General features: G+C 37.6%; 1 protein-coding gene across 4 annotated transcripts in view; it reads right to left on the bottom strand.

The window, feature by feature from the left end:
* The window catches only part of FLRT2 (fibronectin leucine rich transmembrane protein 2), a 55,510-nt gene that overhangs the window by 1,953 nt on the left and 36,119 nt on the right, over nucleotides 1-17,438 (bottom strand). For 3 of the 4 annotated variants that reach the window (XM_041400954.1, XM_041400947.1, XM_041400964.1), the window contains exon 2: nucleotides 1-2,786. This exon is cut by the window's left edge and continues 1,953 nt beyond it. In XM_041400954.1, coding sequence (XP_041256888.1) covers nucleotides 402-2,387 — 1,986 coding nt within the window. In that variant the 5' untranslated portion in view covers nucleotides 2,388-2,786 and the 3' untranslated portion in view covers nucleotides 1-401. Of the gene's footprint in view, nucleotides 2,787-4,195; nucleotides 4,320-17,438 lie in introns of those variants that run through there. The other variant, XM_041400973.1, reaches the window with a different exon arrangement.

Raw genomic sequence — 17,438 nt, 5'->3', positions numbered from 1 at the left:
TAATATGCACTTATTTTCCTGTATTCCAGGACACCTAGAAACTTAACATCCCTCAGACTGCTTCGACAGCAAAGTGGTTAATGTTTGAAGAATGAGTCATTCTTTCCATTGCCATGACATTGGGTTCTTATTGTACAACCCTGTACAGTACTCAGCAATAGTTTTTAAAGATTTAAAAAGCAAAGAGTTACAAAACCATCTGCAATTAACTTGAAATAGAAAAGATAGCACTTTTTTTTAAATCCCATTATATAGTACACCGTATAAATTACAGAGTATTCAAATGCATAAATGCATCTGTATAACATTTATCAAATGTAATTTTTTTCATTATTCTTGGGGGGCATATTTTTTCTAGAGTTTTTTCTCCTTGTCCTAGAGACCCCCATGGTCCCTCACTATCACGTATGACAGTGCTCCAGGTCTGAGACGTTGCTGTTGCAGTATCGCATGTTGTTGGGGATGTGGCAGTCTGTGTAGTTAATGCCCCCGTTTGGGGTATAAATGGGCTGCAGTCTGAAATCTCCTTTAAGGAGCTGATCATTATTTAAGGAGACAATCTGGAAGCTGGTTTCCGTCATCTCCAGGATGGAGTTGTCCTTCTTGGTCCCTGCCTCACAGTAGTCGTCTTTCCGACGGCCCCGGTTATATTTCCACTTCTGGGAGGTGTAACGACCTTTTTTGTGCATGTGCCAGCAAAAAATGCTGAGCAAGACCACGAGGACAAATATCACTGCACCCCCAATCAACCCTGCCAGCAGAAATGGGGAGCCCAGATTCTGAGAAGTCGTCTGCTCATGGCTGGAAGGGATGTTGCTGCCATTGAAAAAGGAAGCCTTGGTTGTGGCTTCTGAACAGACAGTGTCTTCTCCAGTCCGGTAGTTGTTATAAGTATCCAGGGGAACCAAACAAATCCGGTAAGTGGATTTGGGCTCCAGATTTACCAAGCTTGATTGCTGCTTCTCACCACTAATTATTCGTTCATGAACAATTCCTCCGACCAGACTATGGCCCATTTTAACCCATGTGAGCTTGTATGCCATCACGGTAAAAAGTGACATCCAGTTGACTTGGATGCAAGTGTCATTCACAAAATGGATGGAGAGCTGAATCCATTCAGACAAAGGAGGTGTCACCCTTTCTCTGTCCTCCCTGTCAGGCACAGTGGGGAGTGTGGCTATGATGGGAGTGAGAGGATTATATTTACTACTTGAGGGAGGAAATGATGGGCTGGGAACTAATGTAGTCGGCATGGTTGTAGCTGGGACTGGGGTGATAATAAGTGGTAGACCAGGGGTGGTGGTGGGGCATGACAACATATTCATATTGAGCTCCCTGACTGCCATACCTCGGACCTGCTCTGGTCCCTGGCACATAAAACCACGTACATTGATGGAAGCTGGAATAAATTTGAGCCATTCAGTGACCCACTTAATGCTGCAGTCACATAACCAGGGATTATTCCTTACAGTGAGTTGTCTCAGGTTATGGAGATTATCAAATACTCCCTTTGCCAACATCCGAAGTTGATTGTTGGAAATATCAAGACGTTCCAGTTTGTGGAGGTTTGAAAAGGCTGTAAGTGGTATGTGGGTTATCTGGTTGTCCTGCAAGTAAAGTCTTAGCAGATGTGTACCTGGAAGATCGGGAGGAGGGTAAGTCAGTGAATTCCGAACTATTGAGAATTCCTTGAGCTTGGAGAGGTGACTAAAAGTGCCTTCAGCTATGCCTTTATTAGTGAGGAGATTGCCATCCAAGATCAGACGCTCCAGACTTGTAAGATTCTGGAAGGCCAGGTCTGAAATGACAGCAATTCGGTTTTCGTCTACACGAAGTTCTTGTAAGTCCAACGGAAGGCCTACTGGCACACTGCTTAAGTGATTCTTGGACAAGAACAGAAGCTTGAGGCTGATGGCTTCCTGGAATGCCCCATCCTCAACGCCAACAGTGGAGATGGAGTTGTCATCCAGGTGCAGTTCTTCCAGCTTCAAAAGCTGAGCAAGAGCAGCACGTGAAATGGTCTGAATGTTGTTTTCCTGCAGGTGGAGAACCCTGACATTCTTGGGCAGGTTCATGGGGAATTCATCCAATTGATTGCCATACAGGTAGACTGTGTGCACAGACTGGACATTGTGCAACTCTGCAGGAAATCCAGCATTATTAATTTGGTTATTATGGAGGTAGAGGACGGTTACACCCTCCGGTATCCCAAGAGGCACTGAGGTCAAACTTCGTTCATTACAGTAGACAAAGTTTCGGTCACAGCGGCAAACTTTTGGGCAGGCCAAAGTTTTGGAGACCTGTATGTAGAGCCCCAGGGAAAAGATAAGCCATGATTTCATCAGAAGAGCCCAATCTGTGGGCCACATTTTAGTCCACAAACCCATGTCTAATTTAAAGAAATAAAGTACCAAAGTGTTTAAGAACTGATAACAATAACAATGCACAGGTAACAAAATCTCAGGTCATTAAAATTTTTTGTCCAGTGTTCAGGCCAGAGTTAAAGTCCTGGAGGCGAAGCATAAAATAATCCTTTTATAATTGGCCTGCCTCCTACTTCTGATAAGGAAAACACAGTCTTATGAGCCAGGATTACAATGTTTGTTGTCTTCCTCCATGTGTGCTGAAAGAACCAGTAGCCATGTCTTTGCAAACGAACCACAGGTTACTTTGAAGCTACCAAAAGTCTGTGCTTGGAGGTGTATTTCACTGAAGTCTGTTGGCTTCTGTCAGCTTTCTGAAGTCAGCAAAGTCCTCATATTCACTATCTGCCAGATCTGGTCTGCCTGTAAAAGGAAAGAGAAAAGAAAAAGCTCAATAGAATGAAATGTTTAATAGGGAAGATCAAGCCCATTAGAAGACTATTCTAAGGCTTATAATCTCTTTATAGATTTCAGGGGGGAAAAAAAGGGAAAAAAAGGCATTAATATTAAACATTAGCTTAATATTACTGCTAAATAGTCTTGAAATAGATTTGATGCAAAGTCATTGCAATGACTGAAGGACATTCAGTGACTTCATTGAAGGCTAGATCTATTACTTTCATTTGCATACTATACCTCCAGTCTTTGTCCTCGCACAGTCTGCTTAAAACTTTAGAACTAAAAACAACCCAAAAACCTAAAGCATTTAACTGGAAATTTTTGCTCAGGTAATTATTTTTCTTCTGCAGAACCACTAACTTCAATGACTATTATTCACTGATGCCTGAAAGAGTAGACTCTGGGCTGTATTATTTAATCACACTCTATGTTTTTTTCATTTTCTACCAGACTCTGGAATATTCTGCTTCTATTTCTGTAATACCATTACATATATTGTCCAAATTAATGCACACTGCCAGATTATTTTGCCTCACTCTAGTGAATTAGAGACTTATAAGGAGAGTCTTTTAAACAAGCATGGTTGTCCACGAATGTAAGATACTGTGCTGTAAGACATGTACTTGCTAAAACTATCATATTGATATTGGTTCTGATGTGAATTGTGCTGTCAATAGATTCCACAACTATTTTCCACTATCTCCAAGCACAATTGCTTTCCACTAAATGAAACAGGCTCACATCTGCTAAGTTATTGTTTTAGGATATCAGCTCAAACTATGGCAGTTTTGCAGAGCACTTCCTTTGAAACCATAAAGGTTAGATATGGCTTTTAATTTTGCTACACAGTTATCTGTGAATGGCTACATAAACAAGTGTGTTAACTGTAGTATAGCTGAGTTCCTTAATGTGTATTTTCAGCTTGTAAGCATACTTTTTATGTTCCCAGTTACTATTTATTATTCAGATCTCTAACCAAACATTCCCACTCTCTAAAGTATGCAATGAAAGGTACTGTGTTGTTTGATGTTATTTTGTCTTGTTATAAGTTGTTTCTAATGATGGTCGCCCCCCGCCTTGCCCCCCATATGCATTTGGACTTAATAAAGGATATTAGCTTTGGCAAGTACAAAGCATGTGCAGTCCCAGGGTCTTCAACTGCAGTGACATAAGCACAATAATTTTTCAGGATTTGTTTATCCAGATCAAAGATCTAGCTAGGATTTCAAGAAAATAGAATTTTAGTGAATCAAAAATCCTGTTTCAAAAAGGTAGTTGGTTTTTACGATATACTCTTTATTTTAAAATTATTATTATATTAATATTTCTTTAAACAAATTAAGAACATCCAGGTCATTCAGAAAGAAACTTACTTTGGTCATACATAAAACCTTGTTCTTCTGATACAGCTGTGCAGTTTATAACATGTCCCTGATGCTACATTTGGGAATCCTATGGACTGGTAGTGTAGAAAGCATCCTTAGGAGTCAAACGGTTATGACCCTTCAACCTTGCACTTGCAGAATATTGTATTTATTTAGAGCATCATCAGGTATCAGCCTGAAGGTTCAAACAGCTGGAGATAAAAAAAATGAGACCCTGAAAAATCCTTTTTATCATTATGAGCTCAAATTTTAAAAATATGTAAATGTAATACTGCAATATAGCCTATAATATGTTGTCCTTTTATACAAACAGTAAGATTAGGTACCCCACTGTTCATGGCTTTCTATCTCACAGGCATATTTCAGTCAAGACTGATTTCTTTTCAATTATGCCAGATGACGTGATACTGTAGAGAAACTCTTAACAGGATTACATTCTACCATGAGCCTAAGTGTGACAGTTTATCCACCTTTAATACGGCCTGGCTCCCATCTAGATCACAGTGCTCTGATCTGTCATGACACTCTCACTTAAAATAAGAATGGATATGCAGAGCATCCTCTGAGTTGCTCGGGACCACACAGAGTAATGATAGCTGTTCTCTCACTTTCCCGTCATCCTCAGAGAGAGACAGCCTGTACCTCCTAAAAGATCCAGTACCCTGCACTGAGCTCACTTCCAATTGTAAGCCCAGTTACTGATTAACCTTTATTTCACTCCTGGGTATAATAGAAGGCCCAGCTGAGAACATGCAGCTGCAGCTCCTGGTTTGCTGGGAATCTCATAAGAAGGGACTGCCATATTAGAACTGATTTATGCATTCACCTCATTCTAGTACTCTGTCCAGTGTACCTCTCACCTAAGTAGATATGGCACCTGAATTAAAGATTTCAGTAATGGTACAAACAAATTAGGTCAAGCACACAGCATTTCTTATTAGATATTACAAGAAAAAGAGCTTTGATTGGACAGTCACTTAAGCAGATTCTGGAGTTTCTCTCCTTTTTTTGTTACATGGATTTTGCTATTAGAAATCTGTTAAAACTTTCCTCATGTTTTCTTCCCTTATGATGGAAAGAAAGGTAGTCCACTTATTAATGGCAGTATCCTAAACTCTAGATAGATATCAATCCTTAATAAAGAGATACAAAAAAACCAGTACAGATTATATGTATTTGGGACTACTCTTGATTGTACTAAGCAGGAACACAAGGAGCTATCTAACTAGATATTTATGACTTCACGGTTGACTGTGGTGTGGCAGAGGTAAAGAATGAGGAAGTAATGATAAAACTGAATGTATTTAAACAACTTTTTGGGGAAGGATTTTACTTCACTAGTCTTTTACAACTGCTTAACACTTAAAATAGGGCTCACAGTTGCTGTGCTTTTCAGTATATCTCAGGGATCCTAATGGAAAAGTGAGTTCTGTGTGTCAGAAATCTCTACCCCAAAGACATTAAAAAGATTGAAGAGTTGGAAACCTGCTCGATTGAAAAAAAAGAAACTTTATGAAGGAAAACCATTGTGTGTAAACTCCAAAATGCTAGAAAAGTGTAAGCAGTTTTTTTCTTCAGTAAAATGCCAAAACTGAAGGCAGGCAGATCACTCAGCTTCCCCTCTCCCCACCATTTCTGGCATGCTGGCTTCCTAAAGCAAACTCTGTTTTCAGTATGACTGCAAATATTAAATTGAATCTCTGCAAATTTACTGATTTTTTCAGAAGTAGAAATTTGAAATTGGAGGAATTAAAGATATTTCTTAGCTATTGTGGTTGTAAATCTAGGGAGTTGACTGCTTATTTTAAGTCAGAAAGTTCTATAAGCCAGTCTAGGTAGAGAAAAAGGCAAGTGTCACAATTAACTTAAAATTTAAGAAATCATCAAGCAAATTATTCAATAATAACACATCTGTCCATCAACAATTTGGTAATTTTTTTACACTCAATTTCTATTATTTCTCACTATATCCTCCTTAGACACAAGTTGTATCTTCCAAGTGTGTAAGACATTTCCTGCCTTACTGCAGCCAGGATATTAAATCTCATTAGATTTTAAAGAATGATACAATGAAGTTAAGAAAACAGCATTGAAATAGATGAGAAAATATCACGTGTCAGGTGGCCAAGTCTGAAAATTTGGCTTAGTAGTTCCTGCAATCAATGAAAATATTTGTTTTCGTAACTTACAATGCATTTCTGATCAACATTTTTATCTCACTGTCTTTTGTCAAACCTGCCTTGTTTAAATTCCCTTTTGGCATAACCGATGCTAGCTGGAAAAGAAAAATTTTGGCTTTATGTACTGGATAAAATATAAGGTGTTTTGATTAAAGATATTTTAAAGGTTGAAACATATGGCTGCAAGTTGGAAAGGTGAAAATTTTTTATTAGTTGTACCTTTACTGGTCAGAATCCTCCATACAACTTCCAGCCTTTGTCACACTGCATAGCCATGAAATAATTAATATATTACTGAAAGTGGTGTTCAATTATAAATTTGTGGCATCTAAGGGGGAAAAAAAATCACCTCACTAGTAGTCTGCCTGTGGAATTTTTCCTACCTCACTGACTGATATACTGCCTCAGTGGCTCTGCCTATGCTGTCAAAACAATCTGCAAAGCTGCCCTTAGAATCATCTTTCCCATTTTTTATTCTGCAGTCTTCCAAACATGCAGTCAAGGTCCCTGTGGCTATCTGAGAACCTAGTGTTATTCAGGGAAGAAAACAGAGAATAAAGGGAGAAGATAACATGTGGAACCAAGCCTGCATAGGAATACTTGCAATCCTATGTTATAAGCACAGAGTTTTGAAATGCTCTTAAAGCCAAGTTGTCTGTCTTCATGGTTTACATTAAGGCTATACATTTTTTCAGAGATAATAAAATTAAGAATACTTGGCTATTCTTTCCTTCAAGGGATACTGAAAATAATAAAAAATAGTTCAAAGGAATCCAAGGCCTTTTTTTTTTTCTGATAGTCTAACAAGTTAGCATCACTTTTCCCAGCAGTTCATCCACTTATCTGGACCTGAGTGCCATGCAACATAAACTGGAAGTCAAGCAAAACCAAAACCAAATGGTCATACTTACTCTTTTCACTATTACCAGTCAGTGACTCTTATTTAGCACTAAACCATTTGGCATAAATTTTCTTGGCTGTACTGCAGACTAGGGTTATAATCAAGTCATATAATCTTACTTTACATAATTATAATACACAGTAAGTACAATGCTATTATGTCTGGAATTGAATGACAAACAGAAAACAAATCTAATTCCTTTCATATGAAATCTAGTACAGACTTCCTTGTTTTTAAGAAAAATGTCCCTGTGTATCTCAACTGGTAACAAGAAAAATTACAGAATAACACCTGATATATGCTTTTTTTCCACACAAGTAAAGTTCATATCTGTGAGTGCACACATTAATGAATGTCCCGGTGTTTTGGTTTTTTTTTGTTTTTGTCTTTATTTTTTTAAGTGGTCAGGAGCCTTGGGTGATAGTTAGCTGTATATATTTCTCTATGAGTTACTTGGGTTTGAACTTTGTACTCATATTTTAATAAGAGTCTATAATCTCTGCATCAAAGGCATGGGGAAAATGACCCAAAGGAATCAAAATGCTTTTATAGGAAGCCTTTTTGCATGCCTGCTGTACTGGCTGCTGCATAGCTATGAGTGTGTATTATGTAAGAAGAAGAAGTAGGGAGGAAGAAAAAGAGGTGAAGAAAAAGAGATGGAGAGGAAGAAAACATCCTTGGTGCCCTCTTCAAAAATGGGTATTGACAACAGGATGAGTAGCTAGTATAGGAAGGAAACCTTACAGTGTCTCTGTACACTGTTACAAAAAAAATGAAGTCTATATGAACAGATTATGGCAGAGGAAGGTGTTACTGTCTTTGCAATAATGTTAGCAAAATGATTCACCAAATGTACACATCTGAACTCTTGTGCTTTTTTCTACTCTGATCGGGATGTTTCTGGTTTTACTTCTCAATTTGCATTTATAATTATTCTCAAGACTTCAGATCAAGCAGCCTGAGGATGAAAGTGAAATTGATTTGGATCTGCCTTGGTGGAGACAGAAGAAAATTTAGAGAGTGGTACATCTTGCAACAATGGGTGTAAAGACATCTTTTGCCATCCTTCTCCTTCTGGTTCTTCTGTAATCTTCTGGTCCTCTAAGCCTTTTTTTCTCTTTCTAGCTACATTCCAGCATATTATTATGCAGACACATTGCCCAGAATGATGTAGGTTGCAGGAAATCCCTTTTTAAAAGGCATACTATTATAGTGAACAAGAGCTTTGTCTTTGGAAATTTGGGTAGTGTACAAGTTCCAACAGAACTCTGATACAGCCCAATTCCTGACTGCCAGGAGAGGGAGCTAAGCCAGCAGAAAACTTTTTCTGTCCTGAATAAACAAATAAATAAATAAGTGTGGGACTTGTTTTCTTCCCACTTTTTCTGTCCACACACTCCTTCCTCAAGGTTGTCTGTGACTGCTGACTTGTTTGATGGCATCTCTGTTACATACCTGGCAAACCAAGTTGCATAGCTCTTGGTTACTGGGAAAATTAATGTTCATGTATTCTTATAAAAGCACTATTCCCAGCTTCATGGTTCAAGACTTTTTTACTTGTGGGTTACTACAGAGTGAAATTACTTCAGAGGCATGTAAGAGGCAGGGAGAGAAAAGAGAACAAATAATGGAAAATAGATAGGTTTTGGGGGAAAAAAGCTCAGGTAGAACAGATTTTTTCCTAGTAACAGGTCAAGAGAGAGAACCTACTACAAGACATAATCACTAGAATGACTGCTGTACTCCAGGAGCAGAGCTGAAATAGCTACAAGATCAATAGCATTAATGCCTCAGGTGAGGCCATGAATTCAAGGCTGCCAGTCACCCTGCTCAGCTCCTCACACTTCTCCATAAATGGGTATAGAAGTGCCAAAGTTCAGGTGTGGAGACTACCTAGAAAATGTTATCTTCATTCCTGTGTTTAACAGTTACTGAATTGTAATAGAAGGAAGTTATTCTGAAAATTTGACATTGCATAACTTCATCAAGACTACCTCATCTGTGAAAACTAACAAACTTCTGAACCTAGAAACAATGGTGTTTGCTGCTTGTGGCAAAAAAAAAAAAAAAAAAAAAAAATTGTCCGTGTTTGCACACACATAGGTAAATACAAATTTTGCTATTAAATAGTTTTAAAAATAAAACTAATTTTAGTAATAAAACCCATAAATGAAATACTATAGAAGGTCTAATGGGAAACATATCCATCCAAATTCATGTTTAGGTTTGTCATACCATCCAGTCTAATCTGGATGAATGTCTGCATGAATTAATCTTGCATGGACCTATTTCTATTGATAATTTCATTTTAGCAGTTCTAGAAATGGAAAACTGTCGCCAAGAATTTCCTGCCTGTGGAGTCCTGAATTCTAATGTAGGAAACATCCAACCCTAGTATTACAACTAATTGTAGCTGTTAGAGTAAAAGTTAATGAGGACACACATGGCAAATTAAAAAGCAAAATTTTAATTGCCTGTACATGGGCAGACAGGACTCCCCCACAGAACACAAGGAAGAAGAAAAGGTGCAGAAATCCAGGTTTTTAACCAATGTGAGCTTCTGAGTTGTGTAGAACTTCAAGGCAGCCAAAAGTCATCAGTAGCCCAAGCATATTTTTGTAAGGAAATATCCCTGCTTTCATTATAAAATTGCTCATTGCTGAAAAACTACTCCAGATGGTGACCATCATGATATTCTCACTCCAGTGGGCAAAGAGGAACAGATGATCACCTTCAGGACTCATATTAAATGGAGTATTGCACCTACTAGCAAAAGGTTATTGGTGTCTTTATTAACCTTGCCCCAAGGCTTACTTTAATTTTTCATCAGTCTAATGCTGCAGTGTTCAAAACTTAACACATTTGTCAAACAGCAAGAATGATCTATTTGATATGGCAGTAAATTAATTCCCTAGTCTTTCATCCCTAAAAGCTGTTCTCATATCTTAGGTGAAGTAGTTTTGATGGATCTCATCTAGGACTCCATAAACTCACCAATGTACCATGTGATGATGTGAAGTTGGTTTGAAAAAATTTGAAATGGCAGATGAAAAGAATCTCACATGAGGAGCTATCATGAATGTTTCAACAAAATACATTTTCATTAAAATATATTATTTCACTGAAGCCAAAAACATGCATGTAGATTTGTCGTTTGGATAATGTTTTCAACAGGAAATGTGCCTGAGGTCTAACGTTTTCTGATCCTTTGTGACCAGAGACAGAGAGAGAAAAAACAATAGGGGAATAATAAAAAATTGATTTTTTTACCCCAAAACATAAGTTTGGACACAATTCTACTTCATAAAAGCATTTGTAAAATAGTGTTTACATTCCACAATTCAAATCTGTGAAAATTGTTGTGGAATTATCTGCCTTTGGACAGCTGCACTTAACACAGTGAAAGGAATTCAAAAGATAATCTTTCTTTGTCTTGACCATTTTCCAGAGGGCTTACAGCTTTCCGTGATAAAACTGGACATGACTGAGAAAAACTATTAATACTAAACTAATTTCACATAATTCCCCTTTTGGAACACATACATTCTGTATTGATGTTAGCATAATGCATTTTGCACTAAGAAAAACTGATGGCAACCTGCTGTTTCTTTGCAAACACATTGGTCCCTACCTATAAATTATTCTACACTGTGAAGCAAACAGTTTGCTTTTATCTAGAGATATGTGGGCAGCCTGGCAAAACATCTGTGGAGAATTTGAGAAAGCTGCTTTTAGTGACCTAAGTGGCTTAGCATTGCTGCTTTGGAGACAACATTTTGACACGTTTTAAATGTGTTGCATGGTGTTACATCATTGGTGAGATCCTGTACGGCGTCCCTTTACCTTGTGGGGGATCATTCCTTTGGGATCTTAGACAAATGAGCATGGGCTGTCATATTCTTGTCTTCCATATTTGTAGCATATGGCCTGGAAAGAAAATATGGAAGGAGCTGCCCCTCAACTCCTTAGACACCTCAATATAAATAAAGTTGAAGGTGTCATCGTATGCTCATCTTTCCAACAAAGGCAGATGGAGGTCTCTCCTTCCTATTTTAATATTACTTAGCATGCTGCTCCTTCACAGCTCTAAGAAGCACTCTATAAACACTTCTTAGGAGCTATCAAGAAGCATTATTAAACTTGTTTGCACTCTTAACTTCTGCTTCAGAGAACCTGTCATGTATGGTACAGTCACTTATGGGGCTAGTGAACAAAAGATTTACCCCAGATATAGAAAAAATCTTGCTTATATGACGGTCCCTGTAACAGGCAAATAAAAGGTTATCAAACAAAATTCTTAAATCATTGCCCTCAGATAGCCAGTTATCAGAAAAAGGAAAAGATATTAACATGATGGATGAAGAACGTACAGCTAAGCCTCTGAAATCCATGTTCAGCTAAATAGCTGATTTATTTATCAACTGTACAACATCTCAGCATCAACAGTGCCTGACAAGAGCCTGGGGATCTGGATTTGTTATCTTTTCCCAGTGATCCAATTACACTTTTCTGTATGCACAGGTGGAGAAAGTGCAATAACCTCACTGCACCAGATATGACACAGCACTTCATACAGGAAACAACTTGTGCTCCTACATATCATCAGAAAAAAAAAAAAATAGGTAATATTAAACATTAAAGGTATAGCTGCAACTGTAACGGTCTTATAGCAAAACAAAAACATCCATACACCGGTTATCTGGACACCAGTAAACCCAGAGATTTTCTGATTACAGAGAGGAAAGAAACACCAAAGGCAGTAGAAGACTTTACCAAGGGTACAGACCATTAACAGATTTTTTTTTACCTCACTTACTTTTGTTTGGTTCTGATATTCATTTTTTGCTAATTGTCATTCAAGATTTCAGTAACTCAATGATAATAACTCTTTTCAGTGAGGGAATCCTGTTGTCTCTTTAGTGTTGCTGGTCAAGCACATATCCTAAGAATGTATACATCTGAGGATGAAAAGGATTGGAGAAAAGATTATAGTATTAAAGAATTTCTTTGTAACAATGGGGACATTAGTCTTCCCCAGGTCTTGATTCTGACAGAGAGCAAACTTTTTTTGCCACTTTGGTCTGATTTGGTTCTCATTTAGTGAAAGGCTACACTACTACCTTTCCCCATGAGCCATTCAGATGTTCAATTTAACCTTGAAAGTTCTTTGAGAAAAGAAGGCTGCATGGGACAGAATTTAACATGGGTAAGCTTCAGTTTTGGGTACAAATAGAAATAAGAGCAAGCTAGAAATAGTAAATAGACATTTCTAACCCAATGATTCTCAACTGTGCAATTAAAACTGCAAGAATCTCCTGAGAACTCTTAAGGGATCACAAAATAATACATACAGGCAGTGTCAGCCAGCAAGAGCACTGCTCCTGCAGGATGAAGGGGTACCGATTATATGTTTAAACACTGACTGTAACAGTTTACATCAACCAAGAAACTACTATCTGCCTTTAATTTCTGGCAGCAGCTCAATTCCCCAGGGAAGAAGAAACAGAGAAGAAGAAGAAATGGTGTTTACATCTGCAGTTGTGATTTAAGTCACTTTTCAGTCTTCCTTCTGGTGTACTATTCCTTGAAGGAGCAGAGATGTTGCCAACACAGAAGGTGCTCAAAGACAAAGCAGAGCCAAAAGGACATAATTTCCAGAAGCTGGATATGTTACTCCAGCCATTTTTTCTTTTGCCCCATGCTGATGGCTGTAGGACTGAATATTCTGTGTGAATAGTTTCACCAAATCACAAGTCTTCTGACCATGAACAGAGAAAGGACGACACAGTAATGGCAATAGGTCTAATTTTGTCCACAATGTAGAGAGCAGATACAAAGGAAAGTGTCTGCCATCTTTTAGCACTTATGAAGAAGCAGCTCAGAACAGAATAAAGCCCTGCTATTCTGTCCTGAAGCTGCTAGCATTATATTTTCTCAATAACTTCTCTAAAACATTTTTAAAAGAGCCTGACTAGGCTCATTTCAACTCTAAAGTTCAAAGCCTTTATGTTGAACGAATCCTGACAAAGATGCAAAAGAACACAGAAAGCAATTCTGCTTTGTTTTTCCACTTCTTCCCTTTACCTTTGAGGTCTGTGTATGGTTGCATCAGTTGGTGAAAATTGCCAGGAGGCCCAAAAGTGACACATACCAACACTAAAGCAAAAAACTGTAGTCCTCTGCCATTAAAGATTCATGGTGGGTGATTTTTAGCCATGTGTAGACAGCCAGCAAGAGACTTGAGAACCACTTACACACTCTTCGTAGCTTTTAAGTGGGTCCTAAGAGGTGCAGAAGCCTGGAGTTGGCCTTCAGCTCAAATGCAAATTCCATCTGACATGTGCCAAATAATTCCAGGCACTTGAGTCCTTATCAATATGTGTCCTTGTGCTACTTTGCAGCACAGTTGTTACTGCAAGGAATCACAAAATATTATCAGCACTTTGTGCTTATACAAAACTGGACGTCTCAAATGAGCTCAGAAAGGCAGAGAAGCAATGCACAATAAAACCTGAGAGCGAGCCAGAGGGAGAAATATATAAAGAAAAAGTGAGATAGTCTTAAGCTATTCTGCAGGCAGCAAAATATGCCTGCTCAGAAATGCAATTATTGTTTTCTTTTGTTTGCTAGCACTCCATTTTTTCAGGTCACTGCATTAATCAAGTAAGAAGACACTCATGTTTTCTATGCAGATCTCTGGGTACTTTAAATGAACTACATATAAAGATCTGCTACACGATTTGGGGATTTGCTGATGGGTTTTTCTTTGTCCTAAAAACTGAGGTAGGTCCCTAATACAAATATCTTTGTAAGTATGGGAAATCTTGGATTTTGATTTATGTCTACACAAAAATTTTACATACTAAATGCACAGGTTCTTTACTTACACTTCTGCCAATAAGGCACATAGTTGGCGTAACCCATTGATGTAGGGTAAAAAGACAGTACATGCAATCCAGGGTATTTCCAGCAGTATTACCTCCACTCATCTGCTCTGACCTCTGCATGCTCCTTTTTTATAACGGGTTATAAATTCAGAGAATTTAAATGCAAATCAACTTTGACGGCCATGTAAATATTGCTGCTGCTACACGCAAAAGAGCAGGCATGGGCTTGCACCTTCCTGTTTCAATGCATACACTGCATACATACATACATGTGTACGTGGAAGCAAGAGCAGATGAGGAAAAACACCAAAATCCTTTGCTTTATGAAGACATGAATGGCAGAAGAGCCTATAAGCAGCCTGGAAAAAGGATTTTGAGAACTTGACTAACTGCAGATGTTGCTTTGATTACTCAAAGGAAATTTTCTTTTAGTGCAAATCCCTTTTTACTGCACCTCTGTCGTCGGGCTACTGCATCTGTGTTGTGTTATGTAGAATACACAGCTTAGACAACAAAGGGACACTGGCAATTAGAATAAATATGAAGGGGGAAAGTCATCTGAGGCTTCACCCATCACCACCACCACCCTCATATGCCTTCAGTTTGGATTTGGCAAAAATTTGTCAGACATTTCACTTCAAATCTATCTAGACATCTCTGACCCATTACAGCAAATAGGTGACTTTAAATCAAAAAGTAGTGTGAAGTAATAAAAGTTACAGTTATTCCAATAGATAAGACTTATTGACTCATAAGAGTTTAGCCCACAATAGTTGAGTTTGTTTACTGTAAAGTATTATTTTAAAAATTCTTTCCTTCCTATTTAAATTAAAATAAACTTCATTCCTAATACCATACATCATAAGAGATGCTGCTACGTGCTCTATCCAAAAAAATGCTCAAACAAACCCACCCTGGCAGCAACTACCTTCAAGGTTTTTAAGCCTCTTGGCTGCTCTCCTCTGCTTCAGTGAAACAGAAAACCATCCTGTATTCAAGGGAAAACAAAAATCTGTTTCTATATTCCCTGAAAATATTTCAAGCGTTAACCCTCTTTTTAAAAAAAAATTATTCAAATCTTCTGCTTAGGGCTTATATGAAGGAGGAAATCTTGTCAAAGCAATAGTGTTCAATATTATTATTAATAACAAACTACTTTTAAAGCACAGATAACGACTGACTAAACACAGTCACTGTTTAAACACAGTCACCATGGCTGTTCTGGTCACTTGCTGAGTTCATTTCCCAGAAATCACTGAGCAGCATTGGAACAAAAGAAAATGAGAGGTGATTTTAATAGGTACCTGCATCAAATTAACTGCAAATACCAGTCTCCACTTGGGAAGCTTCTGACTCACACTGCCTCACAAGAAGCATGGAATTAGGAAAATTCTTGTATAAAAATTATATTTTGAATACCAAGAGAAACTGTGATTCATTAAAAATAGCAAGGTATCTGTAAAACAGGTAACAAAAAATATTCCTTTACACATTAGATAGTGAAGTGAAAATTTCTGTGGAAATGTTTTCACAATTATTGGTCTTTAAATACATTCCCTTAAGGAGAGGAGAAATGTATACGTACATGTATATGTATATGTCTAATATGTATAGTTCCACTATTTCAGGCACTTCTGGATGTGTACAGGGGGAAACCAGATGGCAAAAAGCAACTCCAACAATTTCTTATCTTCATTGAAGACAAAACACTGAGATAGATGGACTGCTGGTCTGTCGCAGCTAAGAATTTCTTGTTTTAGTCAGTCATATCTTACAGTCCGAACTACTCCGAATGCAACAAGGAGGGTGACTTTACTGGTCTATTTCGCTTTTAAGATCATGAGTTTTTACAACAAGTAAGAAAATAAAATGGTAAAATGATGATGCAAAAATGTGCTTCCAGGGCTAAGTTCTGGTTCCCTAAATAGCAATGTTCTGCTTTAGCTTTAGAGGACTGGAAACTGTAAGGAGTGAAGTAGTGATCACAGAAGGAACTGAAACATATCATCATGTTTTATATACTTTTCTTCAATGACCTCTGCACCTTTCCTATATAGAAAAACCCAAGCTAAGCCAAAATATCTGTATATAAAATTACATTGACTTGAAATTCAGACTGTTTTGAATCTAGTCGTTCAGTTAGAACACACCTGTAATTTTCATTTAGCTAATTTTTGTATAAATTTTTTTTTTTTAAATTCCATTTGTATTCTTTATATTATATAAATGGGATCTTTCTTCTCAGTGAAACTTTGGTGAAAGAGGTCATCCAATCAGCTGCTATATAAACTCTCTATGAAGTCTGTGAACTTTCTAGGTTATGTCGTTTCCTTTTTGACTGCTGGGAACGTTGTCAAACACAATCCTTTGAAGAAAGACTTGCTCACCATCTCACTTCATCTCCTTTGAGGTAGATATTTAGAAATATCCTAGTCTTCCACTAACATATAGAATATGTAACTTTACTTGTGTTTCAGTGTGAGGAGACTTTAGAAAAAATGTCTCCCTTTCTAAATGAGACACATCACAAAGAAAATTTCAGAATAAATACAGTGATAAAAAGAAACAAAAGCAGAGGATAACTACATCTTTTCTTCTGATACTGTGCTTGATTCCATTCTATCACCACCCATAACACATCAACATGCATCCTGATCAATGTCTTTCCCCTTTTTCTGGATTAACACTTCAAAAACTTCCACTGCTCTCTGCCATTGTTAACCTAAGCAATAACAATCATAACATTTAGTCTATTTTCTAAACAATCACTATTTTCCTCCTGTTTGAATGTCCTAAAAATAAATAAATAAAATCCAGACATGGTTTCTTGACAGCTGTGGTACTGGCACTTAATACATTCTTTGTAACAGCCAACAATATTGCTTATTTTTTTCTCTAAAAAAAATAAAGTTAAAAATTTGTGATCCCACAAGATAATTTTCTTTCCATGTTATATTTGCTACCTCCCTTTCAGGGAGTCAGGTCAGCTTTTGCATTAATTACTGCAGGACATAGTAAATGTCATCTCAGAATCTTAAGACAGCTGTGAGAGTTCAAATACTGCTTTATTTCTAAACCATAATTATATCCTGGGATCTGTTGGGCACAGTCATGCTTGTCATTGTATACAACATTATTCACCTTTCTCATCATGCTTTCTAATCCAGACTTGGACAGTAGTGTCCAGCCATCAGTCTATAAGTATGGTGAAAAATGAGGTGGCAGCTTAAGGGCACTCCTTAGGAGAAGTGGAGTCCAAAGCG

Source organism: Onychostruthus taczanowskii, unplaced genomic scaffold (genome assembly GCF_017590055.1).
Source record: "Onychostruthus taczanowskii isolate IOZ18803 unplaced genomic scaffold, ASM1759005v1 scaffold1, whole genome shotgun sequence".
In the NCBI taxonomy this organism is placed as follows: domain Eukaryota; kingdom Metazoa; phylum Chordata; class Aves; order Passeriformes; family Passeridae; genus Onychostruthus; species Onychostruthus taczanowskii.
Note: the sequence above shows the minus strand (reverse complement) of the source record. Positions and strands in the feature narration are given on the sequence as shown.